This window comes from Aedes albopictus, chromosome 2 (genome assembly GCF_035046485.1).
Source record: "Aedes albopictus strain Foshan chromosome 2, AalbF5, whole genome shotgun sequence".
NCBI lineage: Eukaryota > Metazoa > Arthropoda > Insecta > Diptera > Culicidae > Aedes > Aedes albopictus.
This window is the reverse complement of record NC_085137.1, coordinates 416,112,446-416,138,760: the sequence shown is the minus strand read 5'-3', so window position 1 is coordinate 416,138,760 and position 26,315 is coordinate 416,112,446. Positions and strand designations below refer to the sequence as shown.

Below are 26,315 nucleotides of genomic sequence, written 5' to 3'. Positions count from 1 at the left end.
TAAGTAGATATTGACCAAAGTATTATTTTAACGTTTAAGGATAAAATAATGAAATTTCTTTAACATTTTTAATCTGCGTGATGTCAACCACTATCGAGCTCCATTGGTTTCTGTTACTGTATGAATACCATTCTTCGTCAAATCAATGTTCTCCTCGTAATAAACTTCTGTAATAGGAAAAAATAAGCTTAAAATGCACAAAATTCTATTGCGTGACTGTCCTACCTGGTTTCTTGTGAAAAATTTGTTTCTGTAAACTGGAAAAGGGAATCTCAATAGCTAGACACAACAGCAGACCCATTATGTAGGATAAGACCAAGGTCGAAGAAGTTGATACTAACTGGAAAAGACATAATTTAAAAACACAAATTGGTTCAAGTTCTAAATTTTCAATTTAACTAGGGTCTGGGACCATTTGAGCAGGAGCACCCATTTTGGGCACTCGCTGTTATAACTCAATCAATTTCAAACCGATTGACTTGAATTTTTGAACATGGCTAGATGTCTAAAAAAAATCATAGTTATAGCACCAAGTGCCCAAAATAGGTGCTCCTGCCCAAATGGTCCCAGACCCTATAACTTACAATCCGCACATCGCTGACATAAATCGGTTGTCGGATATTGCCCAGCGTCGCTCTTACCACGAACAAATGGCACAGATATACGGCGTATGTGATTTTTCCCAATGGTCGAAATACTGGATTACTCAGTAGTCGTTTCAGGAACCCTTTGAGAACGAAAAACGAATTACAATAATTTATGAAAATCTGTTACGATCATTGGAAACTTATTCTTACATCCCACACCGAAGGCCAGACCCACAAACAGCACTCCGAAAATCAGGCCCCAAAGGTTCTTGGACAAGGCAGAGTACAACGCAATCCAGACGGCCGGTTTCTCAAAGTCGTACTCGTAAAACATGAAGGCGGACAAAAGCAGCAGAATGGCCAGCGGTAGAACGCAATACCACAGCAGTAGGAATGGCTGAAAGGATAAAAATCGAAGTCGTTCAATGGATGGATGAACAGATACAGCGTGGCGCACGTGGAGCTCACTTTATGCCGCCGGATGTTGAACTCGCTTCGCTTCAGTTTATGATAGGTTAAACCGGCAATCAATCCCGCCAAATAACTGCCGTAATTCGTGTGTGTTGGAATGTACATTTGCCGGTAGCTCTCGTCGTACCAGAGAACGTATTTGAGCGCCCTGCGGGTGGGATATGACAAAATATGGAAACGGCATAAAATGAAATGGGAAATAAAACAGTAGAGAAAGATGTGTAAAACAATGGAAATGCATAAAAATTACTCTGGTCGAATCATAACCACCCCCTCCAGCTTGTAGAAGTACGTAACGAGTGCGGGAGATACGTAGGAAAGAATAATGGCAAGACCCATCGTTGGACGGAACAATTTAGGGAAACGTCTAACAAAAGCTAGCAACAGCAGGCCAAGGATGAACAGCTGGAAGTCGGTTGCGAGATACCAGCCCTGTTGCAAACACTGAAACGAAAAAAAGAAATGCAGTCGTCAGAACAGCGATGATTGTCCATTAGCTTTTTCAATGTTCTTGTCACAAACCGGTCCGTCAACGGTGAAATAGTTATTTACGAAAAGTAAATTGGCCCACCAATTTTTCCTGCAGAAAGTACGTTCTGTTTCGGCCATTCGTTTCCACACGGGCCCGTCCTGCAGTTTAAAAAGCCATGTAGCATCCAACAGGATTATGAACAAGTAGAGAGGTGCCAGCCTGGAAAAAGTCAATTTTAATTAGGAATATCTCAGAAACATACACTTTTTCAACAGAGTATTTCAAATAGGTGAAGTTGTAGACTTTGCGCTAGCGCTTATTAGTGTTAGCATTACCGTGTTTACGGTGTACTTCGTAGATTAGATACTAATTACATTAATTTTCCTTTTGATAACCATGTCCAGACTGCTTTAGGAACAAGGCTGGACAGTTAACCTTGGGCTAATCTTAAACCAGAATACCAAAAGCATAAATGTCACTATACTCGACCACGCCCATTTTTACCTCAACTTGGGATATTGATGAGCATGAGCATTGGTGACCGTACACTTCGTAGTTGTTACTCCGTGATTGACCTGAGCTACCGAAATTGCACAGAGAACCAATAGGCATGGGCTAGCGCTAGGGCATGGGGCTTCGGATTTGCCACCATCCTCAATGTACACGGAAAGATCGATGTACACAGAGCAAGGAGTAACTTTCACGCAGCGATCGAAAAGACAAAAGATTCCATGCAAACTTGTGAGAAATTTCACGAGTATTTTGTGTAACACCGGATCAGCACATTTTTTGTGTTGATCCAGTCGTACACAAATATGAGTGGAAAACCCTTTGTCTTTTCCCAAGCTACTCATTCGCTGTGTACTTTCGTTTAAGGGTGTACACGTTTCGAGAGCTCAAACTTTATTGGATCAATAACATTGGCGTAAATAGGGGGTGGCCAGGGGGGGCCTGGCCCCCTCCAGAATAATCCATTTTGGAAAAAAATCACGCAATTCAGGCAAAAATATCATTTTAGTATAAAAAATCTACATCGACATGGCCTTGCCCCCCCCCCCCCCCCTAGAGCCATGACCTAGTTACGCTTATGATCAATAACTGCGCTCTCCACGTCCTTACGGTCTACCGGGAAAGGAAAGGAATGTTAGTTCGACAACCGTTGCTACTAGAGGTTGTGTACTACTGTGCCCTCCACAGTTGTCACGGGAAGGAGTTTTGTTAGTAGGGAGGCACAGACAAACGTCTCACTCTGCTCACTTCCCATCGTCTCTCTTTTTAACGGATTATTCAAATATTCCGTAGTTCGCAAATCGCTTGCCCAAGGCGCTCGCATTGTTTTTGCTCCTGTTTGACGTTTGCTAACTACCGCCATCTACTCAGTGGGTTTGCGAACTACAGCGTCACTGTGGTAAGCGATGCGATCCATGCAACCGTACCGTACAGTATACATTAGCGTGGGACACAAAAAGACATTTTACTCCTGTACACTTTTTGAGTTCCATTTTGGCCCCATATCAACTGTGCAAAATTTCAGCTCGATCGGAGAAACTATATTTTAGCGCCAGCCGTTTTAAATTTCCATACGATTTACTATGGGGAAAATCACTTTTTCAAAGAAAAATCGCCTTAACCCCTAAAAATATATCGATGAATGATTTCTGCTGGAAATTTTACGAGGAACAAACCCTCTGAAGACCGCAAAGCGATCTAAGGCATGTGGAAAAAGTTATTAACTGAAATCCGAATGGCATGCCAACGCTGTTTAACATGTAAGGAATAACAATAAATAATAAAATCTCGTCATTTTATCGATCGGGTGAGGCCTAATAACTTTTTCCACGAACGTCGCATCGGTTTGCTGTCTTCGGAGGTCTGATTCCTAGTGAGGTTTTCTACAGAAATCATTCATCGACTTATTTTTAGGAATCTAGGGGTAACTCCTAGTGATTTTTCTATGTAGGAGTAAAATTACCCCGTAGTAAATCGTATGAAAAACTAAGAATGGCGGGCGCTAAAATATAGTTTTTCCGATTGACCTGAAATTTTGCATAGTTGATATGGGACCAGAAAGGAAATCAAAAAGTATAAGAGAGCTTGAGTTTTTCCATTTTTTGTATTTTCCCATATAAACCGTGTACCAGGCCAAAGTATCTAAATACCAAGGTAAGAGATTCCCGCAAATATCAAAAATGAGACTCACCAACACATCTGCGTTAGTTATGAAAAGTTGGTGTTTTTACACTAAAATGTCATTATTTCAGCAAAGTTTGTGAAGTTTTATTAGTTTGGATGTTTCTAAATGCTGAAAAAATATGTTTAGAACCAGTTAAAAAAAATTGTTACCGATTTTCAAATGGCGATATTTCCTGTTATATTGGATGGAGGTCACATTTAATCCAGTCAGATGCAATTAAATAATTGCTTCTAAGATGGAAGTGCTTAATTTCTTAATAAAGTTTGCTAAATAGTGATGTGCCCATACAAATCAGCGCAAACTTCATAACTATTTTTTGCTTTTTTCCTTTTCTCACTAATCCGTGAAAATTAGCGGGAATCTCTTACCTTGGTATTTAGATACTTTGGTACCAGGCTAGTATACATACAAATGACACAATTATGAAAAATGGTAAGACCATGCAAATTTTAAATAAAAATTTATGAAATGAAAAAGATTTTGCATCACCTCGCAACAGGGACGACTGGTGAACCAATACGCTACTTGCCATGAAATCAATATATTGAAACAAAACTTCGTGCCGACACTAACAGTGACGGATCGCACAAACTTAGGCAAAATAGGGTAACGGTTGAATTTTGGACCCCTAGAGGACATTAGTTTGAATTTAAGTCAAAATCAAACAGATTCAGAGGGTATTTACACATAATAATGATGTTAGTATATTCGTAAAAGCCTCCTCTGTCCGTTAAAAATACCCACAAAGTCAAATGTGTGAAAATTTGATGAAAATAACTGATTTTTGAAGCATCAGTTTTCACTGTTTTGGACACCCCAATATATTTTGGACCCTCCTCAGTATATATTTTGGACACCCGGTGTTTAAACTCGTTTGAAACTATTTTGGAACATTTTGCCGCTTGAATATGCTGGATCACATCCTAATTACTTGATTGACAAAGGCTGATTAGACGAACATTGCGAATTTAATGCGCTGGAATGATAAACATTTTTGTTTACATCTGCAAGTTTCCTCAACACCGCAATCTCTTTTTGTAAACATGAACGACACTCGCACGGATGACGAGATTGGCAAAAATTAATTTCAAGGCAAATAAGGATATATCCAGTAAGGAAATGATTGCTGCCCGTGCAGAGCAATCTTATTTAGCGAATGATTGTAAAAATTTCCGCCATCCTATCATTAAACCTGTGTAAGTTGTGATAATACGACCCAGGGGGTCCAAAATATATGGGGGTCCAAATTATATTGGTTACCCTACTGACGCATAATTACGGATCAAATCAGTGTGGCCAGCACCGTAAGGTGGTGGACTGTACAAAAACACAGAAGAGTTTAATTAAATAAAACAAAATAATGAAACATTTTGCCGATACTTGAAGTGACGAACTTTGCAGTTCTTGTTGAGTAAATATATGAAGGATGATTTTGAACTAGTAGATAAGTTAAAGAAAAATCCCCTCGGACGCCGACGCCACATGTAACCTGCAAGCTGAGACCGGGACCATCACCTACACGGGCGTGCTGACGTAAGCACTCGTGCGACTTGCGCCACCGCCGACGACGGACGGTGACGGACCGTTTGCACCTAACCAGCTGACAGGGCACATCGAAGACTTGGACTTCGACTACCACCTGATCGTGGAATTTGCTGACACAGGAATAATGGAGCGTTAGGTAGGTTTCATTAAATTCAGACAGAGAAATAAAGTCAGTCTTGTTTGTGAATCCTTTTTAAAAACATCTTCTTTGTCAGGAAGAACTTCAGTGATACATTTACTGCGTTTTCAAGCAACAAGGAACAAGCCCACCGATCATCAATCATTCACTCGAGCTCCCGTCGACCCAGCGCTATAAGCGATACGATCGTGCGACACTATTTTTCGACATTCGCAGTCATAGGAAAAACAATATAATACCCTCAACTTGGGATATTGATGTAGGATTTACTTAACGAGAGACCTTTTACTCTGCTGTACTACGGAATGGAATGTAGGGATCAATGATTTACCTGAAAAGCTGGCGCTGGACCACTGGCATTTGAAGGGGTTAGAAGCAAAGGGGTATAAGTGACAAAACCCGCTTTCGAGTAAATGAAGTTCAATGTTTAACACCAATTTTTCATCCCATACAAAATGTATGAACTTCCAAAATCGACATAATTTTCTCCGATTTATTATAATTTGTTTAATCATCGTAAAAAGAATCTTGAAAAAGTTCAAAAAGGCATGAAATCTGAATAATTGTTTGATATGTTTAGCTCAAAATCGACAAAATAATCGCTTCCACCCCTTTGCATATGGACCCTCACTCAGTGGATCTCATCAGCCGACTTTGCTTATATCCTAATGAGTCTGCCTCGGTTGTACTGTCATTTGTGATGATTTAGGAACCTCCTAAATATACTACAGGTTCCATGAATCACCGCTTTCAGGATGCTGTGCGTGCAGGTCCTTCTTCAATTCCAGCTCGTCTAAGGACCTTTGGAGAGATTTAGGGACAACGCTCAGGTAGGCCAGGAGGAGGAATTCAGACCGACGATTGGTAAGTTCAGCGCACACCAGCAGACGAACGAAAACGGCCTACGACTCATTGATTTCGCCGCCTCCAAAAATATGGCCATACGTAGCACCTTTTTCCAACACAGCCTCCCTTATCGTTACACCTGGAGATCACCACAGCAGACGGAATCTCAAATCGACCACGTTCTGATTGACGGACGGCACTTATCAACAATGTACGATACCGGCGACCGCCACGGTACAACCTTGAGCGACTAAAACACTCGGATGTCGCCTCAGCATACGCGCAGAATCTCGAGGCCGCGTTGCCAGACGACATCGAGCTCGAAGAGGCCCCTCTAGAGGACTGCTGGAGTACAGTGAAAGCAGCCATCAACGACGCAGCCGAGAGCACCATCGGGTACGTGGAACGGAATCGACGGAACGAATGGTTCGACGAAGAGTGCAGAACGGTTTTGGAGGAGAAGAACGCAGCGAGGGCGGTAATGCTGCAGCAAGGGACTCGACAGAACGTGGAACGTTACAAACGGAAGCGGAAACAGCAGACCCGCCTCTTTCGAGGGAAAAGCGCCACCTGGAAGAAGCGGAGTGTGCAGAAATGGAACTGCTGTGCCGTTCCCAAGAAACACGGAAGTTCTATCAGAAGCTAAACGCATCCCGCAACGGCTTCGTGCCGCGAGCCAAAATATGCAGGGATAAAGACGGAGGCCTCTTGACGGACGTGTGGGAATTTAGCTGATGGTTCTCGATGAGAATCGCCCAGCGCAGCGAACCGATAAACTGTGCGTCCGACGTGGTCGGACGCTGGCCGGAGAAAGAGGAAGAGTCGTGGCTTGCTATGATCTTATCAGCAGTTGTCACTCGATAGCGTAGGCGTTACCTCGGATGGCCAATGTGCGTGCGTTATCAATTGTCTGTTGACATATTGAGGGATAAGACACTTAATACACTGAGAGATGCCCATTGTCAGATACACTGAAATAAATTTTGTTGTTGAAAGTACCGATTCCATAGTAAAATTACTAACCGTACCTATGATTCTCAACCGACAACAAAATCTGTTAAGGTAACTAAAATATGCTTGAAATTACAATGCATTGTAGTTAATTCAACTAAAAGCATAGTCGTCTCAACAACAAAACATTGTATGCTTTTCCAGGACACGCATTTTACAACACAGTATGGTTAAAAATACAATGCTCATTTGTTAAATTAAGATTATTTTTGGTAATATTAACTGCACTGCTAGTTAAGTTGACAGTGTTTTAGTGGAATTAACTGGAAATTGTTGTCGGTTGAGAATCATAGGTACGGTTAGTAATTTTACTATGGAATCGGTAGCTTCCACAACAAAATTTATTTCAGTGTATAAACTACACAGGACGGACGTGAGGTGATCGAAAGGTGGAAGCAGCACTTCGACCAGCACCTGAACGGCATGGAGAACGTAGGCACGGGAGCCCACGGCAATGGAGGAAACGACGACGCCAGTGCAGCGGAGGACGGAAATGAACCAACTCCCACGCTGAGGGAAGTTAAGGATGCCATTCACCAGCTCAAAACCAACAAAGCAGCTGGTAAGGATGGTATCGTCGCTGAACTCATCAAGATGGGCCCAGAAAAGTTGGCCACCTGTCTGCATCGGCTGATAGTCAGGATCTTGGAAACCGAACAGCTACCGGAGGAGTGGAATGAAGGGGTAATCTGCCCCATTCACAAGAAAGGCGAGCATTTGGAATGTGAGAACTTCAGGGTGATCACTGTTTTGAATGCTGCCTACAAAGTGCTATCCCAGATCATCTTCCGTCGTCTGTCACCTGAAACGAATGAGTTCGTGGGAAGTTATCAAGCCGGCTTCATCGACGGCCGGTCGACAACGGACCAGATCATCACCGTACGGCAAATCATCCAGAAATGCCGTGAATACCAAGTCCCAACGCATCACCTGTTCATCGACTTCAAAGCGGCATACGACAGTATCGACCGTGCAGAGCTATGGATAATCATGGACGAAAACGACTTTCCTGGGAAGCTGACTGATTAGACTGATTAAAGCAACGATGGACGGTGTGCAAAACTGCGTAAGGGTGACTATCCAGTTCATTCGAATCTCGCCGGGGACTACGAAAAGGCGATGGACTCTCATGCCTACTTTTCAACATCGCTCTGGAAGGTGTGATGCGACGAGCCGGGCTCAACAGCCGGGGAACGATTTTCACAAAATCCGGTCAATATGTGTGCTTTACGGACGACAAGGACATTATCGCCAGAACATTCGGAACGGTGGCAGGGCTGTACACCCGCTTGAAACGCGAAGCAGCAAAGATCGGACTGGTGGTGAATGCCTCAAAACAAAGTACATGCTGTTAGGCGGAACCGAACACGACCGGCTCCGTCTGGGTAGTAATGTTACGATAGCTGGGGATACCTTCGAGGTGGTGGAGGAATTCGTTTACCTCGGATCCTTACTGACGGCTGACAATAGCGTGAGCCGTAAAATACGAAGGCGCATCATCAGCGGGCCCGACTTCCACTACGGGCTCCAGAAGAAGCTGCGGTCTTAAAAGATTCACTCACGCCCCAAAATAACAATGACAGCTGAATAACAGCTTATTCAGCAAACATTTATAAAATCAAGCTTAAGAGCAGCTTATTCATCTGTTGTACAGCAATAATGTTTGTTGGGGCCACCAAATGAACCATGTACAAAACGCTAATAAGACCGGTAGTCCTCTACGGATACGAGAGATGGACCATGCTCGAGGAGGACCTGCAAGCACTCGGAATTTTCGAGCGAGGAGAACGGTGTGTGGCGGAGAAGGATGAACCACGAGCTCGCTGCACTTTACGGCGAACCCAGCATCCAGAAGGTGGCCAAAGCCGGAAGGATACGTTGGCACAAAAAAAGACGTGAAGCACAGAGAGCACGATGGGTGGACCAGGTCACTAAGGGGATTCAGGTGGCCAAAAATCGAAAATTGATTTTATGCAATTTAAGATTTACCTTCGGTAGTTGAAAGTAGACCACTTGGACCAGTAAACCCTCGAATATTAGTTTGCCAATCCCTATACTTATCGAGATATTGGTAGCAGAATGAGACCATTGCCGATTTTTGGTAAAATTGGTAAAATTAATGAAATGTTCAACTTTACATATCTTAGGCTTAAATGAAAAATGTCATACTTTTAAAGTAGTTTCTAAAAGCTTGCTTATAAACCTTTCGAATGACGTATTAGACGTACTATTTTACTATTAAATGATACCACATTGAAAAAATCATATTTTCTTCATACAGACCGTTCCATACAAAAAAAGTTTCGCTTCGGGACTACTTCTATGTCTTCGTCAAGGATCCCTGGGAGACATTGAAATCAAATTTGGCTGCTACTAGCTGCTATTCTGCAATTCCAATCAAGTTGTCGGTGATAATTGAGATATTGCTATATAAAATCACCCTATTGGTCATTTAATACCTCTGATGAAACATTTGGTCGTCATGGCCGCTTTTCTCGGTAGATCAATCATAGTGCAGTCTAAATTTGGTCTTGGATCTCTTAGCGAAGCGTGTTTTTACGACTTGGAATACAATTTGTAAATAGGAACAGAAATCCTTAAACTTATAATTTCATGCTGTTTGAAACTGTCGTGTTAAAACAACCTGTTTAACATGTTTTTCATATTTTTTAGGCATACACCCTATGAACAGGAGCAAGACAAATGTTTTATTATATTATGAAATTGACGCGAAAATATTTTTGGCCACCTGTTTGTATAAAGCCGGCCCATAGTGCAGGTGGAGCGTGACCTGGCGAGCATTGGGCACTGCCGACGATGGAGAGCGGCAGCCACAAACCGAGTATTGTGGCGTACTATTGTTGGTTATGTCTTGTCTTAAATGTAATTTTGAGCAAATAACTGTACGTATGTAACTATGGAGGTACAAATCATTCCACCTTTGGACAATTCGAAACTCACCTCACATATCGATACAAAATGCTAGCGAAAAAGTCCTTCACCGTAAACGCCTTATTCCGCTCACTATAATCCGCAAATTGCACCGCTAGTAGGAACCCACTGATAGTAAAATACGTCTGAATCACTGTTATTCCGTTAAATATCAGCATCGTTATCATCCGCCGGTAGTTCTAGGAAAGAAACGGTTCAAATTAATACTTCGTCACGCGTTCGACGACACCGGCAGTGCAGGTCAGAATCTGCCAAGTCATATACTTACAAATTCCACATACTCCGGATTCAGCAGCGGAAAAATGCAATTGAACAGCATGCAGTGGCCGGCTATTACCAGGTACATGATCAGAAAGCGGGCGCTTTGGATGAAACGTAGATCTTTCGACAGGGTGGTTCGTCGCTTGGCCATGAGGATTTGCCAGTTTCGCGGGAGTGAGAAGAGAACTAGCTTCTGCGAAACTAAAATGAGTATGAGAAGGTATTTTTTATTTTTATTTTTAGAAAAAAAAAAATGGTTTACACTTACTGCCTTTTTGAAGTGGAGTGCGATAGTAGTCACTACTCTTCATGTTGACGGAGAGTCTCTTCTTTAGCTTGTAATCGAGGAATGACGACAGAATAACGGCAAAAATAATTGAACCTAGTACTACCAGGAACACTATATCCCAGTGATCTAAATGGAAAATAATTATTAAAATTCCAAAAATATCAAGCAAAACCCTCAACCAGCAGAACTTACCCAGGGAATCCTCCTCCTCCTGGTTGCTGACGCAGTACTCCACCTCCGAGTAACCCATGATAGAGAACTGCCTTTTCAATTCAAAATTCACACACTGATTAGCCAAATATTTATATTTAATTCGCCAATCGAGTGCCTTCCGGAATGTGTTGGGATCGAATGTTACCTCGTTGGTTTCATTGAACTGCTTCAGGTAGTACTTCATCTTGGTTTCATAATCGTACTTTCCCATTATTTTCTCACACAGGTTCATACACAAACCTCGTTGAATTCGATCGTGTCGGAAGCTACGCTTGGTGTCGTTGGAAAATTTCTGTTTGTGGGAAAATAAGAACTTATAATAAGCTTCCGTTTCTTCAGCGATTGAACATTCTTCAAACTTACTTCAATCAACGGCCATATCGTTGCGGATATGTTAGGTTTGATGTGGGTGTCGATTATACAATACACAGCTTTGGTATCATATTCTTGCAGACAGCGATCGAAGTCGTCATATTTATATAGCTTTGGAAGTTTGTAGTATTCCGTCACTGAAAAGAAAAACAAAGAATTCTTCCAATAACGAAACGATATTAGAGCAGACCTGATTTGATGGTTAAAGCACGTGACTATCGCGCCGTGAACCGGGGATAGAATCCCACTTCCGACAAACTCACAAAATTTTAGTTCTTCCTTCAGAAGAAAAGTACACCGTGAGTTCCGAGATGATCTAGCATTCTTAAGGCTATAAATCTCTATAATACAGATAAATAACAATACGATACAGTACGATAAGACAAGCACAATCGGTCCTGGTGAAAAGGTACAAGAGAATAAAAAATCTTGAATATAATTCTTTGATTCAGAACTAGGCTGAATAACCACCGATCCGTTATAGAAGAGGCGGTAGTGTTCGGCTATATTTCATCATGGCGTCGGGGACAACAAATTTGAATTTATTCATTCTAGCTGTCACGTCGGTTTGTCGGTGGAATAACTTTAAAGCAGTATTTTGCATATTTTCCAGACTCATTGTTCATTAATTACGTAGGGTAAGTTGATGATGATATTGTCATTCATTTTGTTTCAAATAAGCCAAGAAGAATTAAAATTGAATGAAAGATGAAAGATATCAACAAATCACTTTTCCAAGTTTTACGATAGTGACCCCAAACTTTTGGCCGATACAACATTTTGAGGGGTGACCCCAAACTTTTGGTCGATGACATCAGGGATTAATTTACTTAATAACTTTTTTTCTAGATTTTTTAGCTAAGTTCTTTAAAAAGCAGTTGAAAGCTAATAAAAAATGGTTCATATTACCGCTCTCATCTTAAAATTTGGTCGACCCAATTTCCAGCGACACTGCCGTAAGTTTATATTCATTTTTTAGAAAATTTGGCAACTTTGGGTTAAGTTTGCATGCCAATTTTTTTGAAAAAGTTCTTTTAAATCATGTTCAAAGTTTCTTTGACTTATTATCTTTTGAATGAAACCTAGGGTTTTGAAATCGGACGCAAATTGGCGGAGATATGGGCCTAAAAAAATGACATGTTTTTGAGGGGCTGACCCCAAACTTTTGAACGCGAGTGTACATATTGTCATGCATTACTTTACATAAACCATTAAAGTTGGTTTAAAGTGTGAAGTGGCGCCACTATTATTGAATTAAGATTATACCAGTATAGTTGTAAGTCAGCAATAGTAGCGCCACTTGCCACTTAAATTCAACTTTAATGGTTGATGTAGGGCAGTGCATGCAAATATATGCGCTTTATATATGCAATACGTACAGCTTCAACAGCATGGTTACTTGGGTAATCGTTTTAGTGGGCAATTAAAAGCTCTGCTTCCTTCAAATCCCAGCGGATTTGAGTATTTCAAGCATGCTTTGGATAACTACTCTTTTGTTGTTTTTCAATTGGGTATTTTCATGGCATGAAATTAATAACTCTATAGTTTTATCCCAAAAGAGTGCGTCCGTTGTATGAAGAAAGAATTATTTTTTATCCGGAAATAGATTTATCCGGTTAACTTCGTTCCTTCTAGAATATATAAATGCATGGTCGATTATCATATCCGTGGTGTTCGTCGGGCTATCATGCCTATTCATGTGAACTCAAATGTTTCCCAATATGGGTTGTCCACGTGACTCTTGTACACAAAGTTGTTCGAGTTTTCACTCACTTAAAGCAGAGGTTCCCAAACTTTTTGCTATCGCGGCGCCTTTTCAAATTTTCTAAAATGTCGCGGCGCACCAACATATATTTACAGAGAATTTTTTTTGGAATAACTTTTCAGTTCACAAATTTCAGTGCAAAATTGTGAAGTATTTTCAGTACCATGTTTGTTTACTCAAAAACCAAATAAAATTCAGTTTCTTGGGTCAACTTGTTTTTATGGAAAAATTGCGTAGGGATTTCTAAAACATTTATTAAATTTTAATTGCAATTTTCAACATGCGTGAATAATACACCGCGTAGATACGTCGCGAATTTTCACCTTCGATATTTACCTTATTACTGGTGTTTCGTTGCGCGAATAATACCAACGCCAACCGGACGTGTAGATAAATTGACTACGGACAGATTTTCCCTCGCTTCGGTTGGAATAGTCAATTAAACACATCACTTTGTGGCCGCAGAATCGGCTCACAAATTTCCAAATAAGGGAACAGACAGCATCCATTGTTCCAGTATCATCGATACCGAACAACTTTTTCTACTACCGTAATAGTGTTGATAGTGCTACAACTACACGTTCGAGCCGTGAGCGCAAAAGTTGTGAGTGACCGTCGCTGTATTAGGTAGTGCACGCAGAAATAAAAACAACATCGATTGATCAACTGGACAGTGGGGAAAGACGGCTAAAATTGTCCATTATCTGAATCCAAATTTGGGGTAGGTAACAGGTGACTGTTACCCATCATTTCCTCGATTACCGAGTGCAAGGAATGCCAATAGCATAGCAGATAGGACAGACGCAATGAAACCTCCCTACGGGGGCGACCCCGGAGGGTCCCTGGGTCCAAGATATCCTAGTTTCATGGACCCACAGAATGAATTCGGAAGGCTAACGATATTGCTTATGACCGGCAAAGATGGAGCCGCTCTACCGGCAGACCCGGTTCTGATAGGAATGAGTATTGAATCGGTAGTAGGAGATAAAGCGATTGAATCAGCCAAAAGCGAGGACCGTGGCGCGCGCTACATCCTCCGAATTCGGAATCAAGCACACGTGACCATTTTATTGAACACAACCACTCTTCTCGATGGAACTGAAATCACTATCATCCCACATCCACGGCTTAATACGAGCAAATGTGTAATTTTCTCGTTTGACGCCATGCGCTACTCGGAGGCAGAAGCGCTCGAAAAACTGCGCAGCCAAAATGTATCGCACGTCAAAAGAATCACGCGGAACGATAACGGCAATGTAATCAACACTCCAATCCTAATCTTAACGTTCAATCAAACCACATACCCTAGCCACGTAAAAATTGGACTTCTGTATGTTGAAACTCGTCCGTTTTATCCAAACCCGCTTCTGTGCTACGCTTGCTTCCAATACGGTCATCCCAAACTGCGATGTAGAGGCCCGATTCGATGTAACAACTGCTCCGATGAACACGATGGAGAAAACTGCCAAGCTCCGGCTTACTGCTGCAACTGTCAAGGTGGACACCGCCCTGGAAACAGAAAATGTCCGGTGTATCAAAAGGAATCCGCAATTGTCAAACTGAAGGTGGACGCAAATCTATCGTACCCAGAAGCCAGGAGACGGATCGAAGAAGGACATGGCTCATACGCACAGGTCGCCTCCCAATCCCGATTAGATGTCACGAAATTTGAAGAACTAATGGCCGAAAGCAAAAGAAAGGACGAAACCATTTCCAAATTACTTGAAGACAACAAAAAGAAGGACGAAATGATACTGAAACTCTTCGAAGAACTTAAGGCGAAATCTACGCAGATGGAATCCCTTGAGCGAAAGGTAGATGCTCTACAATCGGAACTCACCACATCACTGAAAAGTTCTCAAACGGAATGCTTCGAGGAAAATGCAGAGGGATTACAGTCGCAGCACACACCTCCGACCGATAAGCAGGCAAACGCTGCAGCTCTACCATCACCCGTTTCACAGTATGGTCCACGACCGCAACCCAAACCAGGCATCAAAACTACGACCCACGTTGAAGGAATCGTTAAACGGAAAAACAAGAAGGAAGAAAGGCATCCGAATCAACTCAAAGATGCCTACAGAGCCTCCTCTGAAGGACCTGGATCACCTCCCAAAAAAACCATGAAACCCGCTGCGACCAACCTGGAACTGGAAGCAATGATAGAATACATCGAAGAAGATGATGGAGAAATCGTAGATATTACGGATGGCGAACCTATATCACCAAGAGACAAGGCTTTCGCCCAGGTTCTTCAAGACACAAATGCATCCAAATCCAACCGCATTAACCAGCACATCTAACCAGATCACCATCCAAAATGCAGAATCTCCTATACCACGTAACAGTACCATCAGTGAGGAAAGGTTTGGGAGCGGGGAAAGTGTAGTACCCCTCCCACTTCCACAAGCGGAAGCGCATCTGAGTGGAGGACCTGTCCGGGACGTCATACCCCAACCCGTAGATGGGAAATCCCTCAGTGCGGCTTTTGAAGACAGCAACCGAAGAAGCCAACGAACTACTAAACCAAGAACAAACGCAAACCCCGATATCAACACAAATTGCAACCGAATCAGCGAACGTTCCATGGGTTTCGGAAACCCTAGGCCTTGCCCCACACTGACCCCGACAGGGAAAAACATTCAGCAATATGTGTGTGACCCTCTGGAGGCAGTAGGTGTGGGGGGCCTGATATCTCAGGCAAGTACATTCAACCATACAACCGGAACAACAACGTATGCAGCCTCACAATTTCTTTCAGTTCCCACCCTGGCCACTTGTGGAGGGAGCTGGACAAATCGAATCGGTAACCACGAATCACCCAGCCGACTCAGGATCCCCGTAGTACCCGATCTTTCAACCAGCGAACTCGACCAGTCTCAACCAACTCAACTCGCGGCAACAAGGTTGCGCAATAGTAGACCACCACTACCGTCATATGTAGTATCCGATTCCGTGGCCTATGATCAAATGCTTCAAGTTCAGCAGATGCCTCATTCCAGCAGTGCTACAATAGACCGGCCCACATTTTCAAGTGCTACAACCACATACAGATCAATACCCGAAGATACCCCACCAAGAATCGAACGATGTCCACCTCCACGGACACCGAACCGTTCGGTGTCTACTACATCGGACAGCTTTGGTACAGTGACCCGGCTCGCGTTACAGTGGAATATCAATGGTTTACTAAATAATCTCAGCGATCTACAACTACTAACGCACGTGAACCCGCCGCATACTCTGGTACTACAAGAGCTTCACTGCAGAGATTCAGATGGCTGTGCCTTTAACCGACTTCTACAAGGACAGTATATATGGTACATAAAAACGGGATCAACTCTCTTCCAAAATACTGCGATAGCTATAAACCGATCAATCCCACATAAACTGGTTAAACTCGACACCACTCTCATCGCACTGGCAGTCAGAGTAGAACTTCCCTTTCCACATACAATTGTTTCATTGTATCTTCAGCAAAATGGAACCGGAAATATAGAACTTCTTCTGCAACAGCTGCTCGATCAACTCGAAAAACCATATCTACTGCTAGGTGACTTTAATAGCCACCATTACGCGTGGGGCTCATCAAAAACTGACAAAAGAGGGGCGGCAATACTAGAAGTAGCTGAAAAAAACGACCTCATAGTGCTGAACGACGGAAACGCAACCTTTTCACGTGGGGATTATCAATCTTGCATCGATGTTTCGCTGGCTTCCAGCGAAATAATTAAGTTCTTGAGGTGGAATATCCACACTGATCTGATGGGCAGTGATCATCACCCAATCGAAATTCACACCTCAGATCTATTGCCAGAAACAACAAGACGGCCACGATGGCGTCTCGACGAAGGAAACTGGGAGAACTACGAGCGGGATATTCAGGACTTAGTGGAACCTAACACAACCTATGATCCTGAGGTATTGGGAGAACTAATCCTTGATGCAGCAAAGGCCAATATTCCAAGGACAAGCAGCAAACCAGGGAAGAAAGCGTTGCATTGGTGGAACGACGTTACGAAAGCGGCAGTGAAAGCTCGCAGAAAATCTCTCCGTAGACGCAAGCGAACCCCCAAGGATCACCCAGATTGGAACCAGATCAACCAAGAATACCAACAACGGCGAAACGAATGTAGAAACATAATCCGAAAAGCGAAAAATGACTCTTGGGAAGAATTTCTTGAAGGTTTCGATAGTAGTCAATCCACCACTGAAATGTGGCGAAGAGTGAATGCTTTGAGTGGCAAAAGAAGATCACATGGTATTGCAATCCGGAAAAATGGCACCGTTTCACGAGATTCTAGCTTTGTAGCCAACAGTATTGGCGAATATTTCGAGAAAATCTCATCATGCGCGCTGTATTCACCAAGCTTCTTAGCCGCCCAAAAGAATAAGAACACATTACCGATAGTCGATCCTGTAACTCCCGACGATAACAACAAACGCGACTTCAATGTACCTTTTACAATTGAAGAGCTGTTTTTTGCCCTCGACTCTGCCAAAGGAAAGTCTGCAGGACCGGATGAACTAAGCTACATATTCTTTAAGCGTCTTCCTCTCCAGGTCAAAATATCTCTCCTTGAAAGTTTTAACCACGTCTGGACAACCGGGGTATTCCCAACTAGATGGACGCATAGTTTAATAGTCCCTATACCAAAACACAAAACAGGTTCAAGTGACCCAAGCGACTATCGCCCGATTGCGCTTACCAGTTGCGCATGTAAAATCATGGAACGTATGGTGAATAGGCGCCTTATAACCGCGCTGCAGGACAAGTTGGACGAAAGACAGCATGCTTTTCTCAAAGGCAGGGGAACCGGGACATATTTTGCTTCCCTAGCTCAAGTAATCGACGATGCTTTATCGAATGGTCTACACGTGGATTTAACTGCTCTAGATTTGTCTAAAGCGTACAACAGAGTTTGGCGCCCAGAAGTTCTTCAACGACTCGTAGACTGGGGCTTCGTGGGAAACATCGGAAAATTTATTCAAGGATTCCTGGAACGCAGAACTTTCCAAGTGCTGATTGGCAATACGCGTTCCAGAGTCTTTCAGGAGGAAACGGGAGTACCCCAAGGATCCGTGCTCGCAGTAACTTTGTTCTTGATCGCCATGAACTCCGTCTTCGAACGACTGCCAAAAGGTATTTTCATTTTCGTATACGCCGATGACATTGTCATCGTCGTAGTTGGAAAACATCCGAAGATAATTCGAAGGAAACTACAAGCTGCCGTACGAGCGGTCGCTAAATGGGCAGAAACCGTAGGATTTGCCATGGCAGCTGAGAAATGTTCAATTTCGCACTGCTGTACATTCGGACACCACCCATGGAAAAACCCAGTCAAAATAGGAAATAGTGAAATCCCCTTCAAAAAAGAGCTGCGAATACTAGGTGTCATATTCGATAGGAGATGCAGTTTCGAATCCCATTTCAACGCAGTAAAGAAGGACACGGAGTGCAGAATGCGACTGATTAAAGCAATAAGTGGCAGACATAAAACAAACAATCGGAAATCGCTCTTCAACATCGCTCGTAGCATCGTTATTAGCAAGCTTCTGTATGGATTAGAAATTACCATTCGCTCCTTCGAGGCTCTAATCCGTATTCTCAGCCCAGTATACAACAGGATACTTCGCTCCACTTCCGGCCTACTTCCCAGCTCACCTACTCTAGCTACATGTGTGGAAGCCGGTGAACTCCCGTTTCATTATCTTATAACCATTGCAGCAGCTCATAGGGCAATAAGCTACCTTGAAAAAACATACGGAGACAACAGCAACATTTTTGTCCTCGAAAAACACCTAGTTGGAGAGAACGCCAACATCAGTTTCCCACCGATAGCACAAGTTTATCGTGTTGGAGACCGCCAATGGAATCAATCCTGGCCAACGATCGACTGGACAGTGAAACACAGCGTTCGAGCTGGAGACTCGGCTCCCAAAGTGTCTGCAGTACTCAACAACCTGCTAAACACTAAATACAGCCATCACGACAAAATTTTCACAGATGGATCTAAAGCCGGTGGAACTGTAGGAGTTGGAGTATATAGCAATAACTTTGGCATTGCACGAAGGGTTCCCGATGAATTCTCCGTATTTTCTTCTGAAGCAGCAGCTATTTGCCTCGCCATCAATCAGATTACCGATCCTTCTGCTCCTACTATTATCCTCACGGACTCGGCAAGCGTTCTCTCAGCACTTGAAAACCCACGGCAGACACACTCCATAGTTCAAGAAATTGAGGCTGAAATGCCTTCAAATACTACACTATGCTGGATACCCGGGCACTGCGGCATTAGAGGTAATGAGGAAGCGGACCGTCTAGCAAACCGAGGAAGAAGCTCCAGAATGTGGAACCTTAGCATACCAGCAATCGACGCACGACAAACTATTCAGCAAAACGTGCTTCAGTCATGGCAGCAACAGTGGTTGACCAATCGCGATATTTTCCTTAGAAAAATCAAAACGGACATCGGAAAGTGGAACGACCAAAAATTGCGCAGGGAACAACAAATCTTGTCACGCCTTAGAGTCGGACACACAAGGATAACGCATCCACACTACTTTTCGAACAGCGATAGGCCAATATGTCCGGCATGCACAGTTCCGGTTACCGTAGAACATCTTCTAATCAACTGTCCAAAGTTTGAAACAATTAGACTTAATATGCATTTACAAACCAGTATTGCAGATATTCTACAAAATTCCAATGTAACTGAATCAAAACTAATAGCATTTTTGAAAGCAACCAAATTATACTCTGAAATTTAACCGTTCGATATAAATGTTAGTAATAATAAGTTCATTTAACAGCGACAGCAGAGAGGTGAACCAGCGTCTGGCTGAAAGCCTCTTTAATAAAGAAAAAAAAAAAATAATTGCAATTTTTATTGATCACACAAGGTAAACAAACATGACAAAGACTTCTACAACTAAAGTAAGCTACTGATTTTCAATAATTCAACCAAAAACGTTAAAACTGTTGCAAAACTTTGATTCTTCCGTGGTTTAATTATTTCACAGAGTTTTATAAAAAAACCTAGATTTCTGCTGCAATTTCAAAACTTTCAAAGATGATTAGTTGAGAATGAATCGTGGAAAATTTCAGCGAATTTAGATTCAAAAATATAATGTTCAGGACCAGGCTGATGGTGGATCATTGCCATGGCCACCATGCGTTTGATCATTGTGTCTTGAGAAAAACTTAAAGGACTATTTTTCACATGAGTTAGGGATGACTATTTTTTAACAATTATGAAAAAAGTTGATTAACTATCAGGAAACTCTTTGGTGCACAATATTTATAGGAAATGTCTGAATCTCGCATTCCTTAATCCTCCTAAGATGTAAGCCCAAACGTGCCATGATAGCGCAATGTTCATTCAGCGAGCTTGTCTGGGTCATATTTCCCCAACATCCTACTTGGGTTAAAGAATTTCGAAACGGGTCTTAATGAGATCAAAAAATACATAATTTTCCATCAAGATCTCAAAAGTAATCAATTTTGATATGTAACCTTCTTGCACGAAAATGACAATTAGCAGAATTTTCTGTGATGTCACTTAGTAAAAAATAAGGTATGGGAAACTGACGAAAATTATTCCTAAAAAAAAACTTGCAATTTTTTTTTTAATATTTATTTTTAATCACGAACTGTTGGTAGAATCGAAAACTCAACTGAAGTGTTGGAAATTTAATAATCTTTTAGAATCTTACGAATATTTCTCAGAACTCAAAACTTCAAAATACGACAAAAATCAAAATGTTTTGAGAGGATTTAAGAAATTCCATGGAATATTCGAAAGTTGAGATAAATTTTGGAAAAATATCGTGAATACTTTGAAGTTCCGTGAAACAAAAAAGAAACGTTCCTATATTTAATTGTAATGCTCTGCCGTTCTACGCCTGATTGCCCCATGTTATATGGGAATCCCATATAACATGGGACAATTATGCGTATAACGGCAGTGCTTTCCTTTTTCTTTTGGCTCAAGAGCCTGCGGCGCACCAGCGAAATGTTCACGGCGCACCAGGGCGCCGCGGCGCACAGTTTGGGAAGCACTGACTTAAAGGTAATTTTTTTAGCGATAACGCGCCTTGCATTGCCGTATTTGCCGGGACCCGTGCACAGTGGCGGGCCTCCATACAAAAGTCGGACAAAACCTCAAATGTTAACCGAAATTGCTAAAATTCACAGGTTATGATGATTTTAGTTCCCCAAATCTATTTCTGATATGGACTTATCATATATTTTGATTTTACTATATTAGGGTGGTTCAAAATTTTGAAATCTGCTGATTATGCAAAACATGTAAAAATAATCGATAATAGGCTATCACGATGTGCTTTCAGAACGTAGGTTTTGATTAACCTTTTTAATTTGGGGGTTCTTAAATAATACATGATTTGAAATAAACTATAATTGTGTATTTGTTGCTGTTAGGGTGGTCCAAAATCTTCAAAACTACATAAATCATTAGAAAAAATCGTTTAACTACGTTTTCTTCCAATGGATCAATTCAGATACACACCAATGTTGGCTGACAAGACGTGGTCTATTCTCAGGGACTGCCCACGTGACATTTTGCGGTGGGTGCACATAGGTATGTTAATTAAATCGTTATGGGGTCAGATAGTCTAATATAGTGAACTGCGTAAAATTTGAACTGCTTTTTATCAATCTCGTTTCAACAACTTCCGAGTTTGGGTTGGGTTGGGTACATCGATCCCTGCTATCACTTGTCGAAGCAATCGAAACAACCTTATCTATAAAGAATTGGCAATTCATATTCGTAATATTGAAGGGAGTTTTTGATAAACGATCATTGGCGTAGCTAGGGGGGGTTCCAGGGGTGCCTGGCACCCCCTAGAACAAATTTGGCACCCCCTAGAATTTTTCCTTGATAGTTACCTAAAATTTAAAACTCCACACAATGCATAATTCCAATATTTATTAATGGCACATTCGAATAAAATATAAGCACACCCGTAATACTTATATACCTGTTGTACGTTTTGGCGTTTTGAATATCGGTAAGAACAATCAACAGACTTCTCCATGGATTCCTCCAGATATACCTCTATCCAATCATACAGTGATTTCTCTAGGCTTCCTTTATGGATTCTTCCCGATATTTCTTCAATGAACTGCCCTTAGGATTTTCCAGACAGTTCGTCCTGATGGGGTCGTACATACTAGAAATTTCTGCAGAGATTGATTCAGCAATTTCTCCTAGGATTTCGTTGGAAGTTCTTACTATGATACTTCTCGGAATTATTCTAGGAATTCCTCTAAAATTTTCTCTTGGGATTCCTTGAGGAATTCCTGGTGGGATTATTCTAGACAATCTTCCTGGGATTCTTTCAGAATTTCCTCAGGCGATTCTTTTAAAAAAAAAAAAATTCTACTAAGGAAGATCTTCCGGCAATTCTTCCGGAAAATCTACCTGGAATTTGTCAAAAAATCCCTTCGGTAATTATTCCAAAGATTTATTCAAGGATTTAACCAGGACTTCCTCCAAAGGTGCTTCCAGAAACGCCACAGGGGATTTCTCCAAGAACTTGTATTGGCCTTCCCTCATGAATTCCAGCTGGAAATCTTCAAGCAATTCCCATTAGGACTCCTTCAGAATTATATTCAGAAAAAATAGCACTCCTGGCATACTTACATGTTGCAACACTTTCGGAATATCTTACTGAGATTCCTCCAGAAATTCCCCCTGCGATTCCATTCTTTAAAGGAGTACTGTATGTATTCCTCTAGGCGTATATTAGAGGAACTTCTTTTAGAATACCCCCGGCATTGCTGATTCTAGGATTCCTCCAGAAATTACTTCTATGAAACCTCCCGGAATTCTGGGAATTCCTTCAGATATTCCTGCTGGAATTCCTCAAGCAGTTCCAGCGGTTTTTTCAGTTATTCTTCGTCCAGAAATTCTTACTGTGGTACTTCAAAAATTGTGGTACGGTTTCTTTTAGAGCTTACTCCTGCCTATTTGCAGCGATTTTTCCAGGCAATCTTCCTGGGATTCTCGCAGAAATCTCTTTTGTTGTTCCACCAGGGATTTCTCCAAGGACTCATCCAGGAATTCCTCCAGAGATTTTATCCAAAGATTCCTCCAGAAATTCCTGATGGAATTCCTGTGGAAAATCCATTTTGCCTTCCACCAAGAATACCTCAAACAACTCCTCCTGCGGTTCGTCCAGCAATTCCTTCAGAAATTCTTACTATGATACGTCTAGAAATTCTTCTAGTGATTCTTACACGAATTTATCCTAGCATTATGCCTGTAATTCTTCCGGGAAATCGTCCTGGGATTTCTTCAGAAAATCCTCCTGGAATTCCTTCAGGGCCTTCCCCATAGATTCTTCCAGAATACCTTTACCGGTCCTTGCAGGGACTTCTCTAGGTATTCCATGAATTTATGCTTTGGATTCCCCCAGGCATTCCTGATGGGGTTTGCCTATAAATTCTTGTATAGTTTCCTCCAGCAATTCATCCTAAGATTTCTACAATGATACAGAATCCATCTAAGAATACCTTCTGAGATTTTTCCTATGATTTCTTCAGAAGCTCTCCGGTGCTTTCTCTGGGATTTTTTATCCGATATAGTTTATCCAAGGACTCTCTCATAAATTTCTCATGGGATTCCTCGATGAACTCCTCTTGGCCTTCCTCCAGAAATTTCAGCTGGATTTCTCAAGCTATTCCTGCTGTGGTTCTTCCAGCAATTCCTCCTCACACTCCTCCAGAAATTCTTACTGTTATATCTCTCGGTTTTTTTCTAGGGATTCCTCTAAGATTTTCACCAGGGATTTCCCAAAAAACTTGCTAGGATTATTCAAGGCAATCTTTCTAGGAGCCTTGTAGAAGTACCTTTAATGCTTTCTCTCGGCAATACTATTTTTTTCCTGGGATTTCTCCAAATACTTTTTATTGGATTTTTCCAAGAATCCCGCTTGACTTTCATCCAGGAACTCCTCCTGGATTACATAAGCGATTCTTGCTGCTTCTAATGTTTCAGGAATGTCTCTTAGGTCTCCTCCAGAAATTCTTACTGTGATACCTTCAGGAATCCCTCTAGGGATTTCTCATGGCATTCTTGCTAGTATTCTTCTAGGCAGTTTTCCTGGGATACTTTCAAAAATGCCTTTGATTTTTCCAGGCATTTTTTTCAAAGACTCATCCAGGAATACCACTAGTTTTTTTTTTCAGGGATTACTCTAGAAATCCTGGAATTCATCTTGGAATTCATCCTTGGGATTCATCTTCAAGGAATTTCAGCTGAAGAAATCCTGATACAAATCTCTAGAGGCATCCCTAAACAAATTTCGGGAATAGTAGAAATTTCCAGAGAAATCTTAGAAGGTATTACTAGTGAAATCTCTAGTGAAATCCTATAGGATTGTACGGAAAAAACTTGTAATTAATTAGAAGGCACAGAATCTTGCTGATTGACAAATTGGGAGATGATCTTTCGAAAAAAAAAAAGAGTTCTGGTGGGATTCGAATCCACGACTCCGGTTTCGCTAGACCGTAGTGTGGCCAATTCTTTGAGGATTGCTTCGACATAGTTGTTTTTTTTTTTAAATTTCATAGATAGTTTCAATGGAATTTAGTCAGCAAATTCTTTGGATATTTTCTTATAATTGCAATGGCTATTCATCTGAAATTATTTAAGCAATTTCTTCTTCAGTTATTTTGCAAATTTCTCAGGCAATTTTTCCATGATTATTCCTGTAATTCTTTTTGATTTAATTGTATTTATATTTTTTGCTACCGAAAATTGCTGGATTGGAAATTCACAAATTCTCAACTAAGCTTGCTCAACAAAAATCCTATGAAACTCACGAAAAACTTCCTGACAAATTCCCAAAAAAATTGTTGGAAAAAACATCAAAATTATCTTGAAACTTTCTAAGTATTTGCCAAAAGAATTCATATAAGAATACTTAGCCTTTTTAAAGAAATTGACCAAATCCAATCTCAAAATAAATTGCCGACATAGGGTATTGGTTCCCTTATTAAGCATGTGGCTCCCATTTTCATCCCACGAAAAACAAAAGATTGAAGCGCTGTTTGTTTAGTTTCTTATTTTTGTATTTTTTGTTAGAAGTAAGCACCTATGAAAACAAAAAGAATGGAGTCAATCGGTGCCGTAATCGCTTGTTTTCGAATAGGATGAAAATGGAAGCATGAGATTACTGATGGCACACATACCCTATAGTATATAAAAATTTCCACAAACATTCACAAAAAAAATCAGGGAAATTCTCAAAAAAAATTCCGAAGACATCGAAGGAATTTCTGAAGAAAGTTTAGAAAGAACTCCAAAAGTAATTTTCGTAGAACAAAAAACATTTTTTTTTTCAAATAAATTCCCGAAGAAAATTTCCCAAATCAATTTCCAAAGGAATTACCGAAGAAGTTCCCAAAGTAATAATCGAAGCTTCCAAAATTTCCAAAGGAATTGCTGATGAAATTCACAAATAAGTTTTCAATGCAAGTAGGGTCTGGGACCATTTGGGCAGGAGCACCTATTTTGGGCACTTGCTGCTATAAATCAGTCTATTTCAAATCGATAGACTTGAATTTTTGCACATGGCTAGATACTGTGCGTATCTGATCATGTTTCAAAAATAAAGTCAATCGGCTCAAAATTGACTGAGTTATAGCAGCAAGTGCCCAAAATAGGTGCTCCTGCCGAAATGGTCCCAGACCCTAATATCGAAATTGCCGAAGGTATTGCGAAATCATCTACTGTAAGAATTCCTTACATAATTACTGAAGAAATCTAGAAGAAATTGTCTGAAGAATTTTCAATAAAATTATAGAAGCGATTTATGGAAAAAATTCCAATGAATCAGCTAAGGAATACAGAATAACATAGATAATGAAAGTCTAAAAAAACGACGAAAATCCAAAAAAAAAGTAGAATGACTTGCCGAAGAATATCCAGAAAAATTCCAGAAAAAATCATTGCCGAATGGATTACCAAAGGCTTCACTAATGGAATTCTCAAAGGAATTTCCTGAAAAGTAATTTAGAGAATTTTAAAAAGCAAATTTCAATAGAATTGTTGACATTAACAAAACAACGCTTGAAAGACTACTAAAAAATTGGCGAAGGAACGCCCGAGAAAACATTTCAAAGGATTTGCCAATGAAATAAAAAGCTAAATAATCTCCTAATGGAATT

The 26,315-nt window shown here is 41.2% G+C and overlaps 1 protein-coding gene across 1 annotated transcript in view; it reads right to left on the bottom strand.

Annotated features, from left to right (window-relative positions):
• LOC109426708 (nose resistant to fluoxetine protein 6-like) overlaps positions 1-26,315 on the bottom strand; it is a 30,781-nt gene continuing 4,466 nt past the window's right edge. Inside the window, exons 2-13 of the mRNA XM_029869582.2 lie at positions 11,344-11,489; positions 10,960-11,272; positions 10,747-10,893; positions 10,486-10,679; positions 10,227-10,396; positions 1,581-1,749; positions 1,309-1,502; positions 1,056-1,206; positions 798-984; positions 585-727; positions 226-340; positions 1-167 (exon numbers count right to left, since the gene is read on the bottom strand). Of these exons, the coding sequence (XP_029725442.2) occupies positions 91-167; positions 226-340; positions 585-727; positions 798-984; positions 1,056-1,206; positions 1,309-1,502; positions 1,581-1,749; positions 10,227-10,396; positions 10,486-10,679; positions 10,747-10,893; positions 10,960-11,272; positions 11,344-11,489 (2,006 nt within the window). The 3' untranslated portion in view covers positions 1-90. The remainder of the gene's footprint in view (positions 168-225; positions 341-584; positions 728-797; positions 985-1,055; positions 1,207-1,308; positions 1,503-1,580; positions 1,750-10,226; positions 10,397-10,485; positions 10,680-10,746; positions 10,894-10,959; positions 11,273-11,343; positions 11,490-26,315) is intronic.